Consider the following 24,988-nt stretch of genomic DNA (forward strand, 5'->3'; position numbering starts at 1 on the left):
ACTCCTATGTTCTCCCAGTTGAGGGAGGAGGAAAGTCCAAACTTGGATCATGGCTTTGAGCTATGTGAGGTATATTAAATAATTGTCTCAATTTTTAATAAAGCAAATGAACATTGTCTCTCATTGGGGGTTAAGAGGGTAGACTGTGGACATGGTTTATAAAGCTGGGAGATGAACAGATGCAGAGCAGGGCTTGATGGTGGTGATAGATGAGATAGATGACCGGAGAGAGAGACTTTTTACATGGGCGTGTAGAGAGAGGACAAGTAGTAATGGCTACAAACTGAAAAATAGTAGGTTGGGATTAGTTACTCTTCACTGGGATGCTGGTAAGGCAGTGGAACCAGTTGCCCAGAGAAGTTGTAGATGTCCCATCCCTGCAGGTGTTCAAGGCAAGGTTGGATGGGGCTTTGAGCAAGCACCACTGGTTTTGTGGAAGGTGTCCCTGCCCGTGGGCGGGAAGGGTGGAAATAGATGACTTACGTTGGCCTCTTCCAACTCAAGGCATGGTATGATATGAACCTTTGGTGGTTTAAGGCAAGTTTCTTTAAACCAGATAGTAGCATAAAAGTTGTAGATTCTCTTACTTGGGGAAGGTGCTTGAGACCTATAGGCATTGGTTTAAGAAATTGGACTTTCTGATCTAAAATCTTGGGGTTCATGAAGTAGAGCACTGATTAGAAGTGAGGATGGCATAGCGAAAGCCCTTTCTGCTGTAACTGAATGACCTCTGGAAGGATGTGGCCTAGAACCCGCTTTGGAAGCTTTTGGCTTCCAGAACAATTTGAATGAAAGGCACTTTTCTTTTTCTCTAGTCACACTCTATGGTTGAAAACAAATTGTACTTGACTACATTTGCTGAAGTACTGAGTCCTGTGAGAGTATAAACTGCTGTCAGCTTTGCTTGCAGCAAGTTGGAGATTTAAGAAAGAGTTGCTGAACATTTTGAATTCTGGTATCTAAAGCTTTTCTGAGATGTTTCTGTCATCCAGAGTATATTTCTTATGCATTATGACATTATGTAGAAACTTGTTATTAAATAATACCACCTCATACAGCATATCCCATTGTGTCAGATAATGTCTGTACACAAGACTAAGAATGGAAAGAACAGTCTCTAGAGTTGCAATCTAAGTTGCAAATGAGTATTGGGTATCATCCTGGCTTTTAAATTAATGAAGAAACACCCAGTCTTTAAACACAGGCACAAATGTTGCTGTGATCTGTGCTTAAGTTGAATATTACTGTGGTAATTGTAAATTGATGTTGGTTATTAGGGAGGAAGAGTTCAAATACCCCATTCTTGCTTCATCATACATATAATTATGTCAGACATTGTTTTGAACTTCACACAATAATATCCTCTGAATTGGCTAGTCTTGGAAATTGGTAACTGTACTATGTTCAATTATACTGTATAGTATGATATTTTCTTTGATACATCAGGCTTGGTTTCTCATTTTGCTACCTAGGCTTTTTTTCCTATGGGGCTAAGTTACAGTACTTATAAAAGAAAGAAGTCTTCCAAAAACAACTTGCCGTGCATTTTGGTACGATTGCTGTTAAAAAATCTTGTGTAGTAGTACATGTAGATGCAAAGTAGAAGAGACTTGGATATTTCAGATGGATAGCTACTACTGAGCTCCAGTGGTATATGGCATATGCAGAGGAGGTGGTGAGATTACATTTTGAAATGCATATTTATTTAAATGGATATTTCCAGATATTTGGAATTTTAAATGTGTCTGCTTTTTAGAAACAATGGAAATAATTGGTTATGAGTCCAGATTTGTCAGTACTAGTGAAGAAATTCTGCCTGGCTCTATTCTTGTTTCAGTTAGAAACTTTTCAAAACTTTGAAGTCTATATATTTGGAAGACTTTTTTACTGGTGGTATTTAGAAAAATATGTAAATGCAAATCACTTAGAATTGTACAGCTGAGATTGTAAACAGGTTGTTACGGTATTTTTTGCTTGGGGTTTCTTGTTGGCTTTTTTTTTTTTTTTTTTTTTTTTTTAAATCGTGCTGGAACACAGCTTTGGAATTGAACCCCAGATTTCTTATATAGAGATGAAACTAAAGTAACAGAGGAGCAGGGCGTCAAAACTGCAGGCTTAACTGCCTAACTATATCAAAATGGTGAATTCTTTTAATTGATTGAATAACAGTTTTGACAGAAGACTTCTAATTTACATCGTGTTGCTTCATGATTGCTGTTTTCCTGTTACATTTAGTCTGAGATCTACAGTACTGAGTTTATATGCATGATCTGATACCATGTGTGACTATCTCTCTAGCATCTGGAGATGGTAACGCTTATCACTCAGCAGTTAAAAATGGCTAGACAAGTCATAAAGGATGAGGAAAGCAGAGTAGTTTTTTAGAAGTAACTTTATTTTGCTGTTGCAAAGTCTGTAAGTACTTGAGAGTTTTCCTGAGCTTGCTGAGCTTATTCTTGTGCTGAGCTTGTTCAAAGCTTTGTGACTCCACTGAGCAGGTTTTATGTGGGTACAAGCTAAGGTAATTGCTTCTGTTTTAAAAGACGGGGTTTTTTAAATAGTGTCCTGCAGATGAATGTACTAGTAATATTATCTTAAATTTGAAAGTATCTTGGGGATTGTACTAATCACACAAAATCCTGTAAATTATAATAATGTGTCCCATAATCTTCACTAGCTTTCGCCTTTTGCCCCAGATAAGGGGATATAAATATTTCAGCATCCTTCTCTTCTTAGAGTTAAAATGGTTTAAGTCTTGCAGTACTTTTAGGCTGAACTTGATGTGACCCAGTGTGTCTGAAGTTGCAACTTCTACTTAATTCAGAATGCTTAACACAGGGCGATTAAGAATTGCTGAAAATCTGAATTCTTCCTTCCCTTGTGTTTTTATTCTGAAACAATCTTTACAAAGGGCTGTTTTTGGAGAGCAGAGTACAGTCTTTTGTTTCTGGATAAAATTGATGGCTGCAAATAAAAGAATAAAGAAGGCTCTCTATTCATGTTCCGAGCCTTTGTTTCAGTGAGCATTGTTTCAGTTTATAAGAGCTGTTTAGTACATATAGATTACTGGAAAGGCTGAAAGATTCCCAAACACATCGGTGCAGTCTTGTTAAAAATCCTGCTATCTCCTCAGCTGCCTGCCCAGTACCTTTTTGTTTCAGAGATACCATGAAAGACTTTTATTTCTTTTTCCACCACATTACTTTGAAGTCACCTTTTGTGCAGTAGTTTAAATGAGTCTTACTATTTTTCTTTCAAACTATGGAAACCTTATCTAACCTGTGATTTGGGTTCTAAGGCTGAGGAAACTGGCTGGTTGAAATTTTAGTTATTTTTTATTTGCCATATTTTTATCTTAAAAACTCAGTATGTAAATAGACTATTAGCACATAGCTACAAATCCTGGCTCCAGTTTTGTAGAGAACATAGTCCCGTGGCAAGCTAAACTATTGCTTTATTTGCTTTCTCTTTAGGGTCCCCGTATAGACATTAAACTACATTAGCAATTGTACACAGGTGAGATACCTATGTAGGTCTTAAATCACAACAGTTAAGTTAATCTGAAACTTGAGAATTACAAGTTCTCTTACTGAGAGAATACCTGGATAGTAGATTAACTTGCGGGTTAGTAAGTTTTAAATTTTTTTTGGTTTTGCTAGTGTCAGTGTTGAGCTGCACAGTTAAGATGCTGGTGGCGTAAATGCAGCGGAGTGGGTTACAAATGCTTCCTTGTATTGGTGATAAAACTGTTCTGGCAGTGGTTGACATGCTGAGTTTGGCCATGTTTGTCAGTGGAGAGATTACGCTTCCACCTAGTTCCTTTTCCCTGCGGAAGCCCTTGTCGTTGGAGGTGCACCAGTCCCACCTCTGCTTTAACATACTCTTTCCCTCAGGTTGCCATGGTGGGTGGGTGTAACACCAAGTGTATGCAGACATGCTTGCGTGGCCTTGAATAGGTCTGCTTGATGGAAGCCCATCTGAGAAAGCAAACAGGAAAATCTAATTTAAGTTGATCAGATTTAAGTATGATATAATCACACAGTTGCTTGTGCTGCCCAAGACCATATACTACATCTGTGCATGCATGTGAATCGGCCTTTGTTTGGCATGTAGAGGTGTTAGAGATTGTGCCAGGGCTGTCGTGATTTCTTGGATATATTTCAGCCTAGGCTGGAATGGGAGCTGACGTCTGTGCTGTGTACAGTGTGGCAGGGGTTTTGCTAATGTACGGTCATGTAGCCACGTGTAAGGTGGGCCATTGTCTTGTGCAGTACTAAAAAGAGACAAAACCAATCCACTGAAAAGAAATCTTAGTCCTTTGCCACAGAAAATGTTTGGGTTTGGGTTTTTCTTCCAAATAGGCAACAAACTGTCCTGGAAAATGGCTTTGCTACCAGAAGCATCTGTTGAACATGGAAGACTGCAGAACAAACAAGTTTCCAAATGCTGTATTATATTTCTTAATAGAAAGGCATTTATGAAGCTCTTTTAAGAATGTGATTTGAGGGTGAGCTTTTTTAATAAGTAAGAGAACAAACAGTTTCAGTGGCTCAGCTCTTCCATTGTGCAAATTTAATGAGCTGCTCTCCTTTTAACTTAATGTCCCTTTGAAATAGGAGATTGCATTGGAAACATTTGGCTTTATATGGTATCTGTTTGAACACTAACACAAACATAAGTTCTGTTAAGTTACTGCAAATGTAACAGTTTGTCTTAGTTTACTTGTTCGGGTGCAGCCTCACATAGAAATACTCGAAATAAAGCATTTTACACCAGTGGTTGAAGTGAACCCTTTCAAGTTATCTGGCTGTGAAAAAGTTGACTATGTGTTTTGTGCAACATTTATTTCCAGAGGAAGGAATGTTTTTGTTCCCTTTGTGATTCCACTTCAGTGTAGATGTCTGGTTTAGTGGAAATGTTAAGTTGTCAGAAGAATCAGGATGGTGTATTATTTAGATCTTACCAGACAAGTGGGATTTGTTCCTTCCATTCCAGTTATCAGAAAGATTAACCCTTTGCCCTCGCAGTCCTAATTGCGGTCGTTCAGAAACAAAGATTCTGCTTGTACAAGACAGCAGCAAAGTGGAATATGTGCCAACTGGAATGTTTCTCTGGTGAGAAACAAGTATTACATACATTTTGTCTTGTGTTTCAGGCACCGATAAAAGCAACCTGTGAAGATATGTCATGCAAGACTGGATTTCCTGAAGATGTTCACAGTGCAGTAGTGTCAAGGAGTGTACATGGAGGACAGCCTCTTCTCAATGGTACTGTTAGAAAACATATTTTGAACTTTTTGTAACCATAAGTCACTCGGGAGCATTTTCATCATTAAACAGGACACACATTTCTTGCAGGAAAGAACATCAGCTGCTCTGTGATTATTTCTTGGTCACTGTCATAGGACTTGGAAAATCTGTTGGCATTAGTGGCAGCACGTGCACCTCTGACTCTAATTTGAAAACATCAAGTGTTGCAAAACTTGCCGTTATTATCCTCTAATTCTCAGCGCAGCATTTCCACTGATGTTTCTTACTAAAGATATGTAGTAAGAATAATGTATATGGCATTAGTTTCTAGTTAGAGCCCATGTGTATATGAGGTGGCAAAGAGAATGTCCTTCCTGCTTTACCTCTCACAGAAGACTGCACTTATACCCAGTGCTAGTGCTCGTGTTAATCCGAGGAGAGACACCTATGGAGAGCAAGGAATGGGACAGGCAGCGGCAGGAGAGAGTGTTTGTCTGTGAGCCTCTGGTCAGTGACCGCAGCGCCGCAGGCTCTGTGAGGAGGTGTGCCAGGAGAGGCTGGACAGTGCCAGGGCTGTCTCAGGGACAGTGCCCTGCTCTCTCACCCTGGCACCTACCTGCATCTGAATGGCACGGTGCCCAGGCTGGGGATGACCTGCTCACCTCGTGCTCAGTGAGCACAAGCCTTTTTCTCCACCAGGGATGCCCTGCAGTCAGTACACCTGCCCAGTCTTGTCCAGGTTGGGAATTCAGTTCACTCTTCTTTTTGTGTCTCTATTTTGCAGGGGTAGAGTAGGACGCAGAGACAGATGCTCTGAATGTTTCCTAGATTTCCCAGCCAGTTGAGTTTCAGTATACAAGTTTGCAGAAGTACAACATTAAAAAAAAAAACAAAAAAACCCACCCCTGCATTAATTTGTCTGTTTTCTGAACCGCTAACATAATTTTTTTAATCTAATTTGGAAATTGTGGAACTAAGAACATCAGTGTTACTGTTTCAAATACAGCCTAAATAAGGACTAATTTAATTTAATTTGTTGTTTCTTTCACGTATAAATTTGGATACACAGTTTGAGACATTTAAATGAAAAAAATTATAATTAGTCTGCAAAACAAATGAAGTAAAAGCTGTAGTCTTGATTTTACATGCTGTATGTAGCAGTCTCTCGTTAATTATATTTTACAGACCTGTTTTGTGCTTTCTTAGAAGTATAATGGAAACTTGAACGCAGGATGAATTGATCAGCTTTAGTGTATTTAAACTTGAGTTATTAAACCTTTCTCTGTTCAATTTCAAGAAAGTATATTCTACCAGCACAGACTTTTGTTTTATTAGAAGATGGCTTAGAAATTTATGTATTGTAGTAAATGTGCTGCCAATTGAGAAAATAATAAAGGGGAAAGAGAATATTCATCACTTTCCCACCAAATGGGAGTTAATAGATGGCTCTCCTGTAGACTCCTGTATTAGACATCAGCATGAGAATTCCTTGGCATGTGCTGAACGAACACAGGCAGGGGGCAGAAACTGAGAGGCAGAGCACAGCAGACACATGCTTTCCAAAGGTGCCGCCTTGAAACCCATGGAATGTTGGTTACAGGTTAACTATCATACCATCAGTTCCTCTTGAAATGGAGATCACATAAGTTTTGAGATCTGCCCTGTCCTGTGGAAGTTCTCTTTACTCTCTGGAATCAAAGCTGTTTCTGCAGTTATTCCCTTTCGCCACCAGTTAGGAACCACAGTAGACTGGGCACTAATTGTCTGTTGTCATTGCTCATGCAAACCTGATGATAATGTCTGATTAGCTTTAACTGAGTCTGAGCTAGTAACATAGGATGACAAACTGACTTCCTGTCTCATTATTCATCCCAGTCCCACAGTCCCTTCCCTTGCTTCTCAGAAGTGAGTGAAGCATGACTATTGGTTTGTCCTTGAATGGTATTAAAATGCATAACATTTTAGAGAAGTAGGAATTGGAAATACTGTATGAGGCAAACAGTATGTATCACATCATATCAGCTGGTTGAAAAATGACCTGGGGGAGTCTTTTTCCTACCACGGTTTCCTCAACTGAATTACTGCAGTGGTTAATTCTTTTGAAAATTTTGACATGCTTAAAAGCATATAATTTGCTGGTTACACATAAACATACAGTCCATCATTGCATAGCTTTGACGTAAATTTAATTACACTGTCATTTTGAAATACTATTGTTGTCAAAAGCCTATTTTCTGGTTATTAAACTAGATTCAGATGATGCTGGAAGTTAAGTATAGTTGCATGACATTTGCTTCGTAGGGATAATCTTGTGCCTGATTCTGATCTTGACTGCCTCGCCTATCTAAATGCATGGAATTATTTAAGTTGGAAAAGACCTCTAAAACCATAAAGTCCATCCATTAATCCAGCACTGCCAAGTTTACCACTAAGCCATGTCCCTAAGCACTACATCTGCATGTCCTTTAAATACCTGCTGAGATGGTAACTCCAGCAATTTCCTGGGCAGCTTGTTCTAATGCTTGCCAACCCTTTTGCTGAAGAGATTCTTCCTAATATCCAATCTAAACCTCCCTGATGGAAGGTGATGCCATTTTCTCTTGTCCTATCACTTGTTTCTGGAAGAAATGACCAACCCCTACCTTATTACAACCTGCTTTCAGGTAGTTGTAGAGAACAGTAAGGTCACACAGTTGGCCTTTGGCTCACTCGTCCTCTATTGCTTCCGTGCCCTCCAGCAGATCAGCATTCCTGCCTGACCGAGGTGCATCTAATCCTCTCATCCCAATCATCGATAAAGATACTAAACAGGACTGGCCCCAGCTCTAAGCCCTGGGGAACACCACGGGTGGCCAGCTGCCTGCTGGATGTAGCTCCATTCACCGCCACTCCCCAGGTCTGGTGGTCCGGACAGTTTTTGGGTTTTTACCCAGTGAGCACTGCACCCATCCAAGCCACAAGCAGCCAGTTCCTCCGGGAGAATGCTGTGGTAGTCAGAGTCAGAGGCTTTTCTAAAGTCAAGGTAGACAACATCTAGAGCCTTCCACTCATCTGCTAAGTGGGTCACACTGTGATAACAGGAGATCAGGTCAATCAAGCAGCAGCTGCCTTTCGTGAACTCAGGCTGGCTGGGCCTGATCCCCTGTTTGTCCTGTGTGTGCTGCATGGTGGCATTCCGGGTATCTGCCCATGTCCTTCCCCAGCCCCTAGAGCCTGTAGCTCTGCAGATCCTCCTTCCAGCTTCCTGTAGCAGTGCATCCAATTTACTCACCTCTGGTCAACCGTGACCTCCCTGGTCATCCAGGCTGCTGATACATGATGGAAAGTGACTTGCTGAGCACTTCTGCCAGCTCCCTCTGTACCTTTGTGTGGATCCCATCTGGCTACATAGACTTGTGTATGTCTAAGTGATGCAGCAAGTCACTGAATATTTCTCCTTGTGTTATGGGGGCTTTACTCTGCTCCTCATTCCAATCATCTAGCTCAGGGGCAGGGTACCCAGAAAAAAAATGTTCTTTTACTACTGGACTGAGGCAAAGAAGGCACTAAGTACCTCAGCCTTTCCTCATCCTTTGTCCCTGTGTTTCCACTCACATTTGATAAAGGATGGAGGTTCTTCTTAGCCCTCCTTTTGTTGCTGATTCCTAGAAAGATTTTTCTAAGAAATGTCTTTTAATAGTAATCTGTCACCAGATTATGTTCTGTTTGGGTTCTTTTATTTTCTCCCTGTATAACCTTGCAATATCATTGTAGATACTTATACTAGTTTCTGTATGTTTTAGAGATGAAGGCTTTCTTTTAATTTGGTTTTGTGCATTGATACCACCAGTACAGAGGCTTTATGGACATCTCAGATATCTGCAGAGTAATTTGACCCTAACTGGATATTTTCTTGATAAGTTGCTTAAAATACTGCCCAAAAAAATGACTGTATGTTTATCACCTGTCTTGTTTATTTGATTTTGTCTAGTACATTGGGGGACAGGCTTCTTTTAAGTTCTTTGGCTTCTGTCTTACCAAAACTTAAATAAAATTAGAGTTATCATATGATTTGTTGGTCTCTGCATTCCATTGGTTACAGTGACGTAGAATATCTGGCTTTTAAAACACTGTTATAAGAAGTTTCCTTGCACTACACTATACTGTGTTTTTTGAAAAGTGTTTTTTTTCATCCTGTGTTCAGGTGCTGCTTGTTTTTGACAGAGGATTGGACTTGTTCCCACTGCATTAAGAATAATTCATAATGGCTTAGTTCATTCATATGGCTAGGACGTTATGACAACATCTAGTAATTTTTTCCTTTTGGGCATGAGAGGCAACTACAGATTCAGTTGTTATCCAGGTGTTCAGTTGTCCCAGTATGTGAAAATTGGTGGAGCAAAATATAATCAGAATAACTTAAATTGGAAAAGGGAAAAAAACCCTACATTTTTCAATGTGGGTTGTGGAGGGGGGAGAAAAAGAGAAAGAGAGCTGCCCTTGCTGCCCTTGGTTCCAGGATGAAGAAGTAGAAAAGATGACTCCATCAAAAGAGAATTCACAGAAGTTGGAAGCTGTTCCTTTGGTAGGCTGTGCCTGAGCTGTGTAGGAGGTAACCTGCACCATGCAGGCTGTCCCCTATTGCCTCCTTCGGGCATCGTGTCACCAGAGCCCATGGTCCTGCGTTCCCCTGGAGCACACTTCGCTGGTCATAGCCTTGGAGACTCTTTGAAGCTGATACCTTGCAATTTGTCTCGTAAAATGTCTGGCAAGTCTGACTTCAAGATACAATATGCTTAGGTCACTAGATGCATTGGAGTCCTATAGGCCTAGTATTGAATTTATTTATTATGTTTGACATGTTGTTTCACTTGATACCAGTGGCTTTGTTGAAATTACAGTGATTTTTACCAAGGAACTAGGTGAGCTCAGAACTACTACCTTAATTTCTGTAAAGGGAGAAAAACAAGTAGTAGTTTTAGAAGCAGAATTAAGAGAAACTTGATTCATTGCTAAAAATTGTCTTAGTAATTTTTGAATTATGGAGTTATTTGAGCTCTTTTAAAATGTAATAGACTTTGAATTTTTTTAGGACTTAAATCCTCCAACATTTAAAAGACAATAAGTAATATGCAATTAAGTCTTCAGTCATCACCTAATAGAAGTAAATATCTAACCCAAATTTAAGGCACAGTACTTACAACTGGCTTTTGTAAATAAAATGTGATAACTGTTTAGAGAGCCATAAATGAGATGCAGTATTCAGAGAAGAGGTTAAGTCAAGAGGGAATTCCGTTTAATATATTAAATGCCCTTACTTGCGCTGGTTTTATCACATTTTTGTAGTTCATCCAGGGAAAAGTACTTGTGGCAGTTTGATATGTCCAGCATGTTTATCTAATCTTTGTTCTATATCCTGCAAATTTTGAGATACAAATAAAGCGTTTTCAGCTAAAATCATTCACCTCGAGAGGTTACTTGAATGGTTTGCAGAATCATTTCTTAGAGATTCTTACTCTGATTATTACTGTAGCAGTTCCTTATCTTTCAAAGACGTTATTTTAACATTGTCTATCCTGTTACTAAATGCATGGTTTTAGTTTTCTGATAAGCAAATTCACTCCTAAACCATTCCTTTGAACGCTGTGTAGCTATAAAATACTTCTAAGGTCTTTGCGTATCACAACGATAAAGAAAAAAGTTTTGGTGTTGATCACAGGGCTAAGCAGTGATTGTGGATGATTAACACTGCAGTTTCGTGAGCCATTTAAGTCAGAGTAAGCATCAGCTCTGCCAAAAAAGGCATGCTTACGCCTTCCCTCCTCTTTGAGCCTTGTACCAAGTGCTCATGAAACCATAAAATGAACAAAGTTAGCCAGTTTATCTGGTGTAAACTTTCACTCCCACTCCTTTAGACTTTGCTTTTAGTGACCTTGTAGGCTTAAACAGAGCCGTGGTGTCTCTGCTGTCTTCTTTCCTCTAGCAGTGAAATGATTAGAGAATAACGTTTGTTTTGAAGTGTTCAAACTGAGTGACTAAACTTGATTTTTGCATTCCCACAGACTTATTTTGTAGTTTACTGTTGAAAATACCAATTGGTTTCGATCCAGAAATCTGTTGTTGGGAGCATGGCCCTCAGGTGTGGCCCAGTGTTTAAGAGTAACTTGACATTTCTTCATGATGTAGTGGAGGGTTTCGTGGATGCTCTCTGTCCCAGATGAAGCTGCTTTGTTGCTAGTGTAGTTTTATTATTCTACATATACAAATGTGTACCATCAGCTAAGAGTAAAATTCCTTTTTAAAAAGTCATAATGCTTACATTTGAAGACAGCAGCACATCTTTTAAGACACATTAACTGTAGAGCCAAGGAAAGTGTTCTTAGAAATTTATTTTTTTTTCCTTCTATTTAAAAAAAGAAAAGAAAAGGAAATGGTAACCACTTTGTTTGAAGTCTCCCTGCCTTAAGCAATAAGACAAATTGACAAGTTGCTTCCAGGCAGACAGCCAAAGTATTTCAGATGGATGGGGTCTCTCTATGAGCTGCTGGCAAGCTGGGGAAAAATAGTTTCAATTCTTCCCAAATGTATTGTTTTATGAAATTATTTTCCTGTGCACTTCACCCTGCCTCCTCTTGGGGGGGGGGGGGGGGGGACAAAAAACAAAACAAAACAAAAAAACCAAAAAACACAAAAAACAAAAACAAACAAAAACCCAAAACAAACAAATAAACAAGCACCAACCAACAAAAAAAAAAAAAACCAAAACAAACACACTCCCCCCCCCAAACCAAAAAAAACCAAAACCAAACAAACAAAAAAAACCCCACTACAACCTACCAGCCCCTTCTAGTTACTCTTTTAAGCCTTAATGGAAGTGTTGGGGTTTTTTTCCAGAAGCTTCTGTTGTTAAAGTATTTTTTCCTCCCTCAGTTCTGCATAAGATTTAGTAGGTTTAGTTTTGCCATCTTCTGTGAGAAGCAGAGTAAGTTCTATTGCTGTTACTAGGTGATGCTTTGCCTTGTTGTTTTATTATGTTACAGCTTCATTCCAGTTCTTGGTTTCTTGCTTTTTTAGCCCTTTTCATATTTTTTTCTCACACAGTTTTCCTTTCTATACCCCACAGCATCCTAAATTTTCCAGTGTCAGTTTTGAGCTTACTATCCTGGATTGGAAGAGCTGCTTCTGTTTGCTTTCACTATGCTAGCACAGTACATGATTTGTGATGCCAGTTGTCTATTCATGTACCAAGCTCTTAATCTATTCTTAGATACTCGTCCCCTGAAAATTAGAGCTTTCTTCTGCTGAAGCAAGAGACTGCTTTTCCTGAGATGTTGTTTCCTTATTCCCTTTTACCAACTACTTACACATGGATTATATCCTAGAGCATATATATCATATATTCACCTTGCTGAACAGTGGTGTTATACCTGTTTGAATGGTGACTCCTTTTTGCATTTTTGTCTGACTTCTATGTGGTATGTGATTTTACTTCAGAGTATTAAACTACTCACTATAAGTTGATATCATCTCATTTTAAGCTTGTATGTTGAATGTTACATGCATATAAACGGAGAATAAATAAAGAAATGCAGTGATGTTATGAATGTGTACAAAGGAGTAGCATTTCAGAAACATAATTCTGTTATCCCTTGGTGGACCGTAAAGCTGTTGTATGTAGGAATTGTATGTAGTATGTGAATCAATTTGTATATCCAGTATCAAAGAATTTATTACTTGAGTTCTAGATCAGAAGGAAGTCTAAAAAAATCTTACCAAAATGTACCAAACAAAAATTTTACTTATCATGGAATATTTGTAATACAGGTAGAAATACAGTTTGTAGTAAAATCCTAAATAAACTACTCTGTCCAGTTTTTCCAAAGAGGAAATGTGATTCTCCCTTATTCCCCAGAAAGGGAGTGCTGCTTCTGTTTCTTCTGTAGACTCTTATAACTCCATCTTGATAAAAATACACCTACAGAGAAATTACAGAAATCTTGAATGGTTGCCATATTCTGCCATCTATAAGTTATTATTTAGTTAATTAGTCCAGATCAGATAGTAATTTCTGTCTGTAGTGCATTTACTTGGAATTCACTAGATTAATTAGTACTTATTCCCTTTTCCTATATTCAGCTGGTTACTTGTGAGGGTCTCAAATGTAGTGTCCTTTCTATGTGCAGAAATCTGAATGGCAACAGCAGAATTGTTAGCTGCCTCAGTAAGCTCTGAGCATGGCTCAGTGAAGGATGGCGAAAGGGATGTTTCTTTCTGCCCTCTGAAGCTGGGTCTGGCATTATAGTCTTTCTAAACCATTTAGTGTAGCTGTAGTTCAATTTTAAGCTATACCATCTGGCTTTGACTCCCAAGGGGCCATTATTTTTCCTGGAATCCTTGTAGTTAGAGTGTTCTTCAGCACTGACCAGTGCTCTAAGGAAGGCTGGGAGGAATGGTGGCTGCGAAGCTGTGCAGAAAACCTCCCCAAGAGGCAAAGGTGCCCTTAGGAATGGGTGATTTATTTAGTCACAGAAGAAAGTTGCTGTTGCATGCAAGAGCTGCATAGAAAAAAAAAATGTTTCTTTGTGTGGTACATAAGTATATGGAATACTTGGAGCAGAAACTCAGGTGAGGCCTTCTGTATTAGCATACATAATGTGAGAAAATGGTATTTATAATTAGGAAATTCAAATTATCACTTAGGACTACAGTACATCTTCTGTTGACTTGTCATTTTTCAGGCAATCTGGAAGGCAAATTCATGCGAGCATCCTGCTGAACTGATATTACAGGAAATATCCTTTATTGCAAAACATATTACCGTACTAAATGCGGATAAACTCTACTATTTAAGCATTTAAAGACCACATTAAATCAAATACTACTGCATTGAAGACTTGGGTGTCAGTCAACAAATCCCAAGTACAGTTTGAACTGCTCTGATTTTGGTTGAATGCAGTGAGGCAGATTTATTGCTTTTGGTTGAACTTGGGACTGTGAGGGCATATTTTTATTCTGGAAATAATAACTTTTGGAAGAGGTCACTTCCACACCTTCACAACATGTCCTAGGCATCAGAGCCAGCCTTGCTAAAGTCAGGAAAAAGAAAGAGCAGAAGGTAGGTGCAAAGGAACAGGGTCGGATTTTGGATGGAAAGGAAATTTACTGGACTTGCTATTATCTTCTAATTAGACTGTGGAATGAGCAACTGGCCTTTGGTACCCTTTAAATCTTTCCAATTTAACACAGCACAGATGGTTTTCTACTCGTCTCCATATGCCCTCGCTGGTTGATGTGTCCTCCAGAGGGCAGGGAAAATAATGCTGGGGGATAAATGGAGTGAAACACTGGAGTGCAAAATGAAGCTGAGGCTGGGGAAAGGATGGAAGCAGAAGAATCCAGGTGGTGAAGGATGATGGATAATGGGTGGAGGCATGAACCTGTGTCATTCAAGGGGGAAGGAAAAACAAAGGTTCTCCACAACCCTAGAAAGAGCAGAGAAACTTCATATTAGTTGGAAGAGGAGGCAGAAGCAACTGAAGCTGAAAAGGACGGTATCTTGGAATACTTTCATATTTCTCGTGGCATGCAGTTTGAGCTAGTCATGGGCATCCAATAACCTGCCTAAAGGAAATGCTGAGTACCCAGTAGAGCGTGTTACCCATATGAAATAAGTGAGCGCATAGTGCTGAGATACTTTTGCAGGAGAAACCATCAGGCCTTCTTGACACCAATATGGCAGCACAGTGTTCCACATGTTCCTTTTTTTTTTTTTTTTTTTTTTTTTTTTTGCAATTTATGCTAAAAAATTTAATTATCTGAATATTCAGCCAAGATCAGAACATGCTCAAGGAAGAGCCTTTTGAGGGTAAACTGATCTTAGAGCAAAGACATGAGGTTAGCCAAAGTACCTACAGTTGCACATCATGACTTCCTCCCTGTTTCGGAGGCAACATTGTGAGGGTCCATCAGCCTCTATGAAGTGGTATGAAAACTCACTTGCTGCTTTCATTTTTTGTCACCTCGTGTGTATAGATGTGCAGTTTAAGTGCATATGAAAACACCAGCCTTAAGTAAAGCTAGGAGAGGCTATACCCAAAGTGTAAATCTTTTCTCTTGTTGCAAATGCATCGCAATGATGCGGCTGCAGGATGAGTTTGATCAGCAAGATGATCCATGACAAAACTGTTCCTGATTTTTCCAGTGGGCTCATTCTCTTCTGGGTTAGGTTAGTTGTTGATTTGCTGGGGTCTGCTCTGGAAAAGGAGATAAATTTATGAGAAAAGAGGTGTGTCAGTGGTGATGAGATAAAAGGAAGTCATAACTGAATGAAGCTCCACTTTGTTAGATTATCTATTACGTTTTTTCCCACCCTCTTTTCTCTGCAGTGCTTTCTTCCTGCTGTTTTAATACATTCCAGGATCGGGCAGCTGAGGATCAGTGCCCTGCCATCCCTTGTCCTTGATGCCTGCTGCATCCCAGCAGTACCCAGGCACAGTAGTGGACAGTGCCGGCAGTTCTCAGCTGGGTTGCAGATGACAGTGAGCAATCCCATTAGCATGCCAGCCTGGCTGCAGATAATCCTGGAGAACCAGGGCACCCAGCGCTGCCCACGGCCGCCATCCCTCACCCTGCTGGCTGCAGCTCCTGCCTGCCTGCAGGCACTGATGCTCTGGGCAGAGGAGCAGCACAGCATGGCTGAGGTGCTTCTCCTCCTCCTCCTCCTCCTCTGAGCTGCCGGCAGAGCTCAGAAACTGGCCCATTTTGATTTTTTTTTTCCTTCTTTTTTTACTGTCTGCTGTGTTTTGGCAGACCTGTGAGCAGTGGCAAATATTATGATCATGTCTGCTTGCCTGCAGCTCTTTCTTGTGCACTGTACATCCCCTTAGAAGTAGATTTTGTTTCGTTTTGATAGTTAATGGCATATGCCTCTCAGGTTGTAGAGAGGAGGAATTATTTAAGGCCCTCTGTGAGTTCCAGTTTAACATTCTCTTAAATAGGAAAGTTAGAATCCCTAAAAGCACAATTTATAATCTAAAAGCTATCAAAATAGTAGTGCAATCTGTTAAAGTGTTTAAAATTTTGATTTGCTGCAGTTTAAAATGTGAAATAAATGTACACTAATTGTTTTGAATGGAGATGAAGATGGTGTTTGATGCCAGTCTTTAAAGGAATTAGTGAGATAGCACTGCAGTTAATGGTGGAGCACTATTTTCCTGTAATGGGCTAAGCAATGTTCTCTAATTAGCTTGCAAATTGATATTCAAATACAAGTAAACTGGCAATCAAATACAAGCAAAACATCTATGTAAGTAGGCTTTTTCATCAGCATTTACCATACCTGTATCAAAATTATGTGTGGGTAAAGGGTAAGCTCTTAGTTGTTTTCAGCAGCATGGAGCTTTTATTAATGGTTGCTCACTGGTTACAATAGCTCATCATTTTAGTTTAAGCACATGAAAAGAGGAAAAAGAAATCCCTATTTTTTTTTTCCACAAGTGAGTGGCTTTTAAACATTAGTAACGTAATACTAAGTGTGCATGAGTTTTTTTACTGTCTTCATTTCTTCTGATTTTGTCAACTAGTTGTATACATAAGATTTGATACATAGCTGAGTCAGTGGAAGTTACTCAGTTGAGTTTTCTTGGATTTGGATCATATTTATGTTCATTATTAAAATTATTGCTATATGGTGTAGCCATGTCATTTTCAAGCCTTGTGCCAGAAACCGGGTGCATAAGCTATTAGTGGTGTTTATATTGTGAGGTTTTTGGTCATATGTAGTAGGTTCTTAAACTTGAATTGAATGCCCAATACAAGTGGGTTTCTGCAAAGGAGAATCATAGAATGATTTGGATTGGAAGGAACTTAAAAAACATCTAGTTCCAGCTCCCTGCCATCAACAGGGACACTTTCCACTGGACCAGGTAGCTCAGAGCCCCATCCAACCTGGCCTTGACCGCTCCCAGGAATGGGGCTCCCACAGCTTCTCTGGACAAGCCGTTCCAGTGCCTCACCACTCTCAAAGTAAAGAATTTCTTCCTAGCCATACAAGAAAACTGGTGCATAAGAACTCTTGTTGGAAGAGGTAAACAAAGATCATATATTTAAAATTTTTTTTTCAGGGTCTTTTTAGTGTCTGTATTTTCTAACCTCTAAAACATCTCTTTACTCACTGACATGCTGATACCATGCTAACTACCCTCTGTAAGCATATTGTTTACTGACAGAAGTATTAACTATATCTGTGGGTCAAGTGTGTGGTTTTATCAGCCACCAGTACTCCTTCCGTCAGCTGGTAATGGTGTTCATTTAGCGTCATCTTTTATGCTAAAAGTTTTTCGGAATCTACTACCCTAAATCAAATTCTCATCACTGTGCATTCATTACATCCAATTAATGTTTATATAGATTTTAGCTTTCAGTGCTGATTATCATCTGAGTTCTTAAAGGAGGAAAAAACTCAAACAAAACAAAACACACCCCACACCCCTTGTGTTAAGTGTTTTCTCTAAAGCAGTAAGTAGTCATTTAATACCATGGAAATAATACATCAGTGAAAGTCTTCGAGTTTCCAGTTCAGTATGTGCTTTTCTGTTCAAATAACCCAGATTTTCCCTTTACAGTGCTTTTAGTGCACATATGTGCTTTTATTAAAAACTGGTCAACTTTCTATCAGGTGGTGGTTAATGGGGGAGTGTAGGTCCCTCAGAGGTCACAGGTTCAGATCAGTCTCTCATCTGCATCCAGTAGCTAGTAACTTACAACTGCTTGGTAGGTTATGCAAAAGGAGCTCTGGTTGATTTGGTTTCTTCTGAAGGAGTCTCTGTTGAAAAGGTACTTATTACACAAGAGCAGAAATACTGCTGAAATTAGTGGAAACTGGGTCAGCACATGCGGGCAGGGAGTGCTCATGTGTATGAAGGTAGCTGGAGAAGGTCAACATCACAGTGCTTTCCTGACTGGAAGAGAGAAGCATTGAAACAGAGTGGAATTTTAACCTCTTGAAGTGCATTTATGCAGAGCTGAGATATGTTAGGGCAGTATTTTTAACAGCTTAGAGCAAATAGCACATCTAGCATTTAAGGTACTGTAGGTGTTTTTGCCTACAGTAATTGATTCAGTGTGTTTGCCAGAACTGGAGTGAAGTCTGTATCACACTGAAACTTCAAATACAAATTAACAGCAAAAGAAATCCCTCTCATCCTTGCCCTGTGTGTCACTACCCATACTTCTGACCACGCCAAGTCTCATTTCATTAAAATCTTGTCATTATGCCTGTGTGCCAATTAATTATTTAAGAATGGTATGTGTCATTATTTATAAAAATGGATCCTTTTCCTCAGAGAAAGTGATTATATCAGTTGTTACAGCTGCAAATGATCTGGAAGTTATTTCCCCCTTTCAGTTTTTGAAACAAAGTCTCTTTAATTTACAGATGCATGCCAGAAAGCCAACGTAGTGTGGCTAAAATGGAAGATTTTTGTTAGCCTTCAGTGAGTTTGCTGTTTAAAGGAAGCAAAGCCTACAAAAGCACAGGTGCACCTGGCTTTAGGAAGCAATTTTGCAAAGGGTATCCCAGTAGAACATGGCTGTTCCAGTCTGCTGGGCAGGTCATGGTGCCGTGATGAAGCCTGGCTTAAGTTGGCCTCTGTCTCAGGGTCTGTGGGTTTTATATTGCAGCTGATTTAAAACAAAAATAAAAGTTACTGAGTCCTAACAGTATTGAGATGTGTGTTCCTCACAAAACCTGGCAACAGTATACAAAGATACTTAATTTTTTAAGCCCTGTCTATCAGGCAGATAAAAAAGATATCAGATAGATAAAAAACTGAAGAAGCTCATTCCAAACATTTGTTCCCGTGACTACCAACTTTCAAAAGGTACCTAAAGTTTTTGTAGGGTAACCAAATAAGGTCTTGGAAAAGGCTCTTTTGAAGTCTGCTTGCTGTCTGCTCAAGGATGATAGTGTGACTTCTGTTGCAGACAATTGAATATTTGTGAATGTGTGCCTAGCAGATGAGCAGAGTCTGGTAAGGGCTTTATATGTATTTTTTAGTAGCAATAACTTCTTGTCAAGCATTTGCACCTTTGTAGAAGGGGTGGAAATAGATAAATAGTTTGGTAAGCTGTTACACCAGTGTTTTAATAATGTCTGTCAACCACATATATTTATGATGCAGGGAATTTTCCAGATTATGGGTAGTGTCAAAATGTCACTGCAGGTCAAAACACGGGTTTTTTGGCTTATTGGTCTTTGTTTTTATTTGGTGCTAGAGTTCTAAAGTCTCTGTATTATTGTTTTAGTAAGAATCTTACTCTCTTACATTTTAAAATTCCTGCAAGCCATGCAGAGGATAAATTAAATTCTGAGCATACCATGCCGTGAACTGAGAGAGAAGGTCACTTTTGTGCCATAAGTGCAAACTGTGTCAATAACATTGCTCATTTTGTATCACATACTTTATGTTAAATTTGCTGATTTTGCCAACAACAAAAAATAAATTTTGGGTTTCTTGTATTTTATTATCTAATAATTGTTTTATTAACAAAATTATAATGTTACGCAAGTCTTTAGACAGACCTGGAGATGCCAAGGGGACAGTGGAGTCTGTAATACTCAATATGGGACAGACAAATGGTTTTAGGTTGTTTCAGAACATACCCAATTAATTCTGATAATGTAATTGGGGGATTAATTCTCATTAATTCTTATTTATGCACAGTCTATTTGTTGCCTTTCTGAGTGCAAGTGTATGAACATGGTATTTCTCAGCTTTTTAACCGATTCTTCTACTAAACATTCAAAATACATTTTCCTCACTATAGCGAATATTAAAATTAATGTTTATCTTGTAAAAAGTTTTTGCTATAGGCTGCAGAATTTTTTGTTGTTCTATGACTTGAACCATCAGGTGTTCAGAGCCCTCCGAAGTGGATGTTGCAGGTTCCAGGCTCTTTAAAAAAAGGTTAAATCTCCGTGATTGAAAGACTTAAAGAGTGCTGTCGTGGGGGATATTGAAAATGGCTGAGAAGATCAGAGGGTCAATTTGGTAGACTGATTGCCCCAAGTTCCCTTATTTCAAGAGCAACAGTTCCCCTTATTTGGAGGGTATAAGAATTGCAGAGCAGCATCGGCAGCTTCCAAATAGAGAATCATATCTTGCTAGTGAGAGACAGACATAAAACAGATGCACATTAAAATAAGGTTTGTTGATAGCAGTCCTACTTGCGCCTCACTCTCCCAGACCCAAATGCATTGGGGGATTTCGTGCGGAGGCATTTGCATTGCTGTGGATGAGGTGGCTAAATTAAAGCTTGGTCTCTGGTTTTGGTTCTGTAAAAGGTAGTAGGACCAAGGAGAGGTGGGCTGAAAGAGGTGTTCTGATGAGGGACTGAATGGTACAACTCTGATGTGAGTCACACCGCAGGGAAGACAACCCAGTGTGCATCTTCCCTGGTGACAAAGGAGCTCAGACAGGTGTTACTTCTCAAGGCTAAGGTCTCAGTCCTGTATTGGAACAGAGTGATCTAAATTACCATGGGAGAGGGCAGTCCCACATCTCTTCCTAGCCTTTTCCAGAGGTCCAAGTGCGTGTTTTGCACTAGTTGCAGTGGTCTTGCAGCCTCAGTATGAATCAGTGCATTGGTCTGATCATATGGCAGGCTTACACTGAAGTGAAAGAGAAGCGATATTCCTGTGGATCAGCAGGATGAATGAACTTTTTCCGTAGCTGCACTGCAGTGGCTTCTGGGAGAACAGGGATATGGGACCATGGGCTGCAAGACCACATCTTTTAGCAGGATCTTGTGCCTAAATAATTTTAATTGTCATACTAAAAGTGCATCGTAGCTGTGTTTGTAAATATTGCTTATTTTCTATTGAGATCTTCATCTCTCACTGGCCAGCCATACTTCTTTGCTGTCCTTCTGGTTGATTTGAGCCTCTAGTTTGCAAATCAGATGACCTTTTTACTGTGATTACTTTTTTTTTTTTTTTAATGAATGTATAAATCATGGATGTTTTCACCATTAGCTCAAGCCCTTCTGTGAAATATGAGAACGATGTGCAGCATTTTAATCTCCAGTCTGTCCTGTCTCTGTCACTCCACACTAACAGTCCAGCAGCAAACCCCTAAGCAAGTGGCAGTCTCTCCAGACAAGAAGACTTGCAGGCTCATTGCAAAGACAAAATGAAGCAAACAAAGCCGACTACCATAGTTGTAGGTCATTTTCGCATGCGGCCCCTGTTGAACTCTCTTTAGTCACCTGGGGTGATGTAAAACGTGACAGTCTACCAGGGCTGCTTCAGGGGCCTCAGTGGCATTCTCGGTCCCTCAGACTCTTCCTTGTGTAGGGATTTGAAGGATGGCTCTGCTGGAGTGTCCTGCTCTAACAGAGGATGCTGCTGCCTGGGTGTTTGCTTGCTGGCTCCCTGCTGGAGGCTGCCATCCTGCTGCAGGGCTGATGACGCAGGCTGCCTGTCTGCGCTTTGCCTCTGAGGGTCAGAGCCTCCTGTGAACGATCCGTGGAGATGTGCTGACACCAGGGCAGCAGCAGCAGAGCTGGAGCAGCACGAGGATGTGCGTGGCCTTCTGTCAGGCCGTGCTCGTCGCTGTCCTTAGCAAAGTCAAGGTCTGGGGTTGGAAGTATTTTGTGGTGGGAAGACAAAAGAGCCCCAGGGCTCTTGGTCACACAGACCTTTGAAGCTGTCTTCAGAAAATGGTCTGCGGTGCTTTCTGCAGTGAATTCCTGTGGTGGCCAGGCTTGCTGCCCTTCTGCTGAGGCTGAAGTCTCGTTCCAGGTGTTTGTACTGTGGCAGTTGGGGTTAAAAATAGTGACACAATCTCCGTGACTAGTAATAATTAGTTTGATTAAGTTTGGGTTGAAAACAACAGGAATGTTTCTATTTAAGCAGAAGGCTGTGACTTGTTTTGGACAACATTTCTGAAGCTTCCCATTAAGGGAGGGAAAAAAGAAAAAAACCCGGCAGCCTTGTAAACTATCTACTACAAAGTTCTTTAAATAGCACCAGTCTATCTCTCCTCTTAAATTAGTGGTCAGCTTAAAAGTAATTCATCAAAACCCAGTGGATTTACATAAGTATGTGGTGTAAGAAAGAGGAAAACTAGGTCTGGAGTTTCAGAGAACACTTGAAATTCAAGGCAAAGCTGGCTAGACTAAAATCAACCACAAACTTAAGTTTCTAGTATTTAGGAGTTTGGGCTTTTGATTGTTTTTTATTTTGGAATATCTCAGCTGGAAAAGATAGATGTGCTATGGATCTTGCATTCTAGAAAAAATTTGCAAATTATTTTTATGTATCTTAAATGAATGTTACAGGGAATGAAATGGATGCGAGTTTTCTGTTCAGGGACAAATAGGAATAAAGGTGTATCTTGAGATTGTGTGTGATGAAGAGAATATATTGGGTGGCATCGGTGTGCTTCTTCAGATAAAGATTTTTTTATATCTGTTTTTATTATAATCTGACCCAGATTATAATAAATGGGTGAGGATAATTGGTCAGTAATCATTAGTCAGGACTGTTGATGCTTTTTCTTGTGACTTATGTCACAAGAAACCTTGTTTTCCCATGAAGTTGGATGTTTGTTCGTAACTTTTCTTTTTAATTAAAATACTGATGTGCAGTTGCATAATCTAAACATCCAAAGTTACGTTAGTGTTTCTTACTGGTTTACATGGATTTTTTTTTTTTTATTTATTTTTATTTGCCCTTGACTTGAAATGAGCCTATGAGCTACAAGCTATCTTGTGTGCCCATGGGCATATCCTAATTCTAAAAGTAAAAACTGACAGCCGTGGCCAGAGGGGGCTTTTCAATGCAATACAATGTGGCTTTTCCAATAATTTTAATTTTTCTAAGCAGACTTTAAGGGGAGGGAGTGGCAGGGAGGCTTTCATTATTGAGTCAAATATTTAATGAAGACATTTATTTTTTATTATTTTTTGTAAAACTGAACTATTTTGTGCTCTTATGAGAACATTGTGAAAATAAATCTGCAGTATTTAGACAGATGCAGTACAGAATGAATTCCTCATCTAAATTCAATGACTTCTTGCCTTGCATGGATGAATATTTGTTATGGTGCAAAACTTTAGAAGTAGACTGTAATACTGAAAAACTAGAGCAATTTTAAAGGAGTATTAGGAACTTGGAAATGTTCAGCTTCTATGAAATGCTATGCAAGGTACTGAATATGAATATTACATTTTAAAACCAATTTTAATACACTCACAGCAGTGCACCTGTTAAGCAGAGATCAATAGTTCTCAATAGAGAACTCAGTAGAGCTCGTGATAGTTAATGTGCATCTCGGTTTTACTGCACGTATTCAGTGTGAGGAAGGAGGAGAACACAAGATACAAAATTATTTGATTGAGTTCACCATGGGTTTTTCTTTTATCCTAAGTCACAAGCTGGGAAATGCATGACATGATAAAACATGGAAGTCTGTAGTTCCTGCATACTTACCATTAAGATTGGTGATTAGATGTTGTTTCTGGAACTTTTTTGTACTTCTGTCAAACTGCGGTAGATGTGAAAACAGGGGACATCTGTTTTTCCGAAACGATAAATGCAGTACCTCAATAGTAATTAAATTACATAGGCTCTGCTTTCATTAGGTGAATTGTTTCAGTTTTTTCTCCTTTACATTCTTGAAGCAGCAGAAAGCAATAAAATTTCATCATTTATTGTCAGTACAGAAAGTTCAATTCAAGCTTGAAGTGAATTTTGCTTTCTAGAAACTGGTGGTTAATACCGGAGACGAACTGTGTCGTGCAGTGCTGGACACCATCTCGTGAGCTGATTCTAGTGTAGGAACTACAGGGAACATCACACATTTTTTGGGGAATCCTTTCACTTTCTAGTCACTGGCGCTGCAGGGAGCAGGAACCTACATCCTGTTTTGTGTCACCAGAAATGCCAGAGGTTTATAGGTGATTTGGAGGTAGAGTACTTGCTTGCAGGAGAGTTTGGATGGAAGATTGCACTGTTCCTTTGCTCAGCCAAATGCTCCATCAGAGCATTTACAGAGTGCTTTCTCTATCTCTCTGTCCTTATACTTAAAATCTCTCATCCCTAAATTTCAAGAGTTGTAGTTATGGGTATTTGGAGACACTTAGACAGTAAGCACAGCCTTGAAGGAACAGGTTTTTTAGAGCAGGATGCCAAGAATGGTTTTAAAAATGCAGAGCAGTGTTCATAGTTCAGAGCAATTAAGGATGAAAACTTCCCAGTAAAAATGTTGAGATGGGAATGGGCTTTTCAATAACGCAGTAGCTCTGCCATCTACTAAAGCCTTTGATTTTTTTTTTTAAATAAAACAAAAACACCCTCTGGTTTTATGTAATATGTTTCACAGCCTTTGTGTTTTGTTTCATGCTGTTGGAGAGCTCGGTAAGCAATTCCCACTATTGACACCTAGTCCAGTTTTTCATCTCCCATGGTGATCCTTTGCCCCTGAAAGGATATCATCATTACATACAGGAGGAGAGTAGCATGTGGATTAAAAGTATCTAGCTAAAGTAAGTGTAAGGCTAGTTGGAGATCACCAGGTTGCCTTCACTGAAATACTTTCTCCTTAAATCCTGTAAGTCATCACTGTTTGTTTGTCATACTGCTTGGCTTTGCGTCATTGGTCAAGGTAGCTTTTGTCCTGTGAGTCTGAAGGGCTGATCTGGAAACCTCTGTATTGTGAATGTGAGAAGGAAAGCTGTGGGGTCAGACAGCTCTGAGC

The 24,988-nt window shown here is 39.6% G+C and overlaps 1 protein-coding gene across 1 annotated transcript in view; it reads left to right on the top strand.

Moving 5' to 3' along the window:
* The window catches only part of CDH2 (cadherin 2), a 115,150-nt gene that overhangs the window by 5,736 nt on the left and 84,426 nt on the right, over nucleotides 1-24,988 (top strand). The window contains exon 2 of the mRNA XM_040087533.2: nucleotides 5,156-5,267. Within this exon, the coding sequence (XP_039943467.1) occupies nucleotides 5,156-5,267 (112 nt within the window). The remainder of the gene's footprint in view (nucleotides 1-5,155; nucleotides 5,268-24,988) is intronic.

The sequence above is a fragment of the Hirundo rustica genome, chromosome 1 (assembly GCF_015227805.2).
Source record: "Hirundo rustica isolate bHirRus1 chromosome 1, bHirRus1.pri.v3, whole genome shotgun sequence".
NCBI lineage: Eukaryota > Metazoa > Chordata > Aves > Passeriformes > Hirundinidae > Hirundo > Hirundo rustica.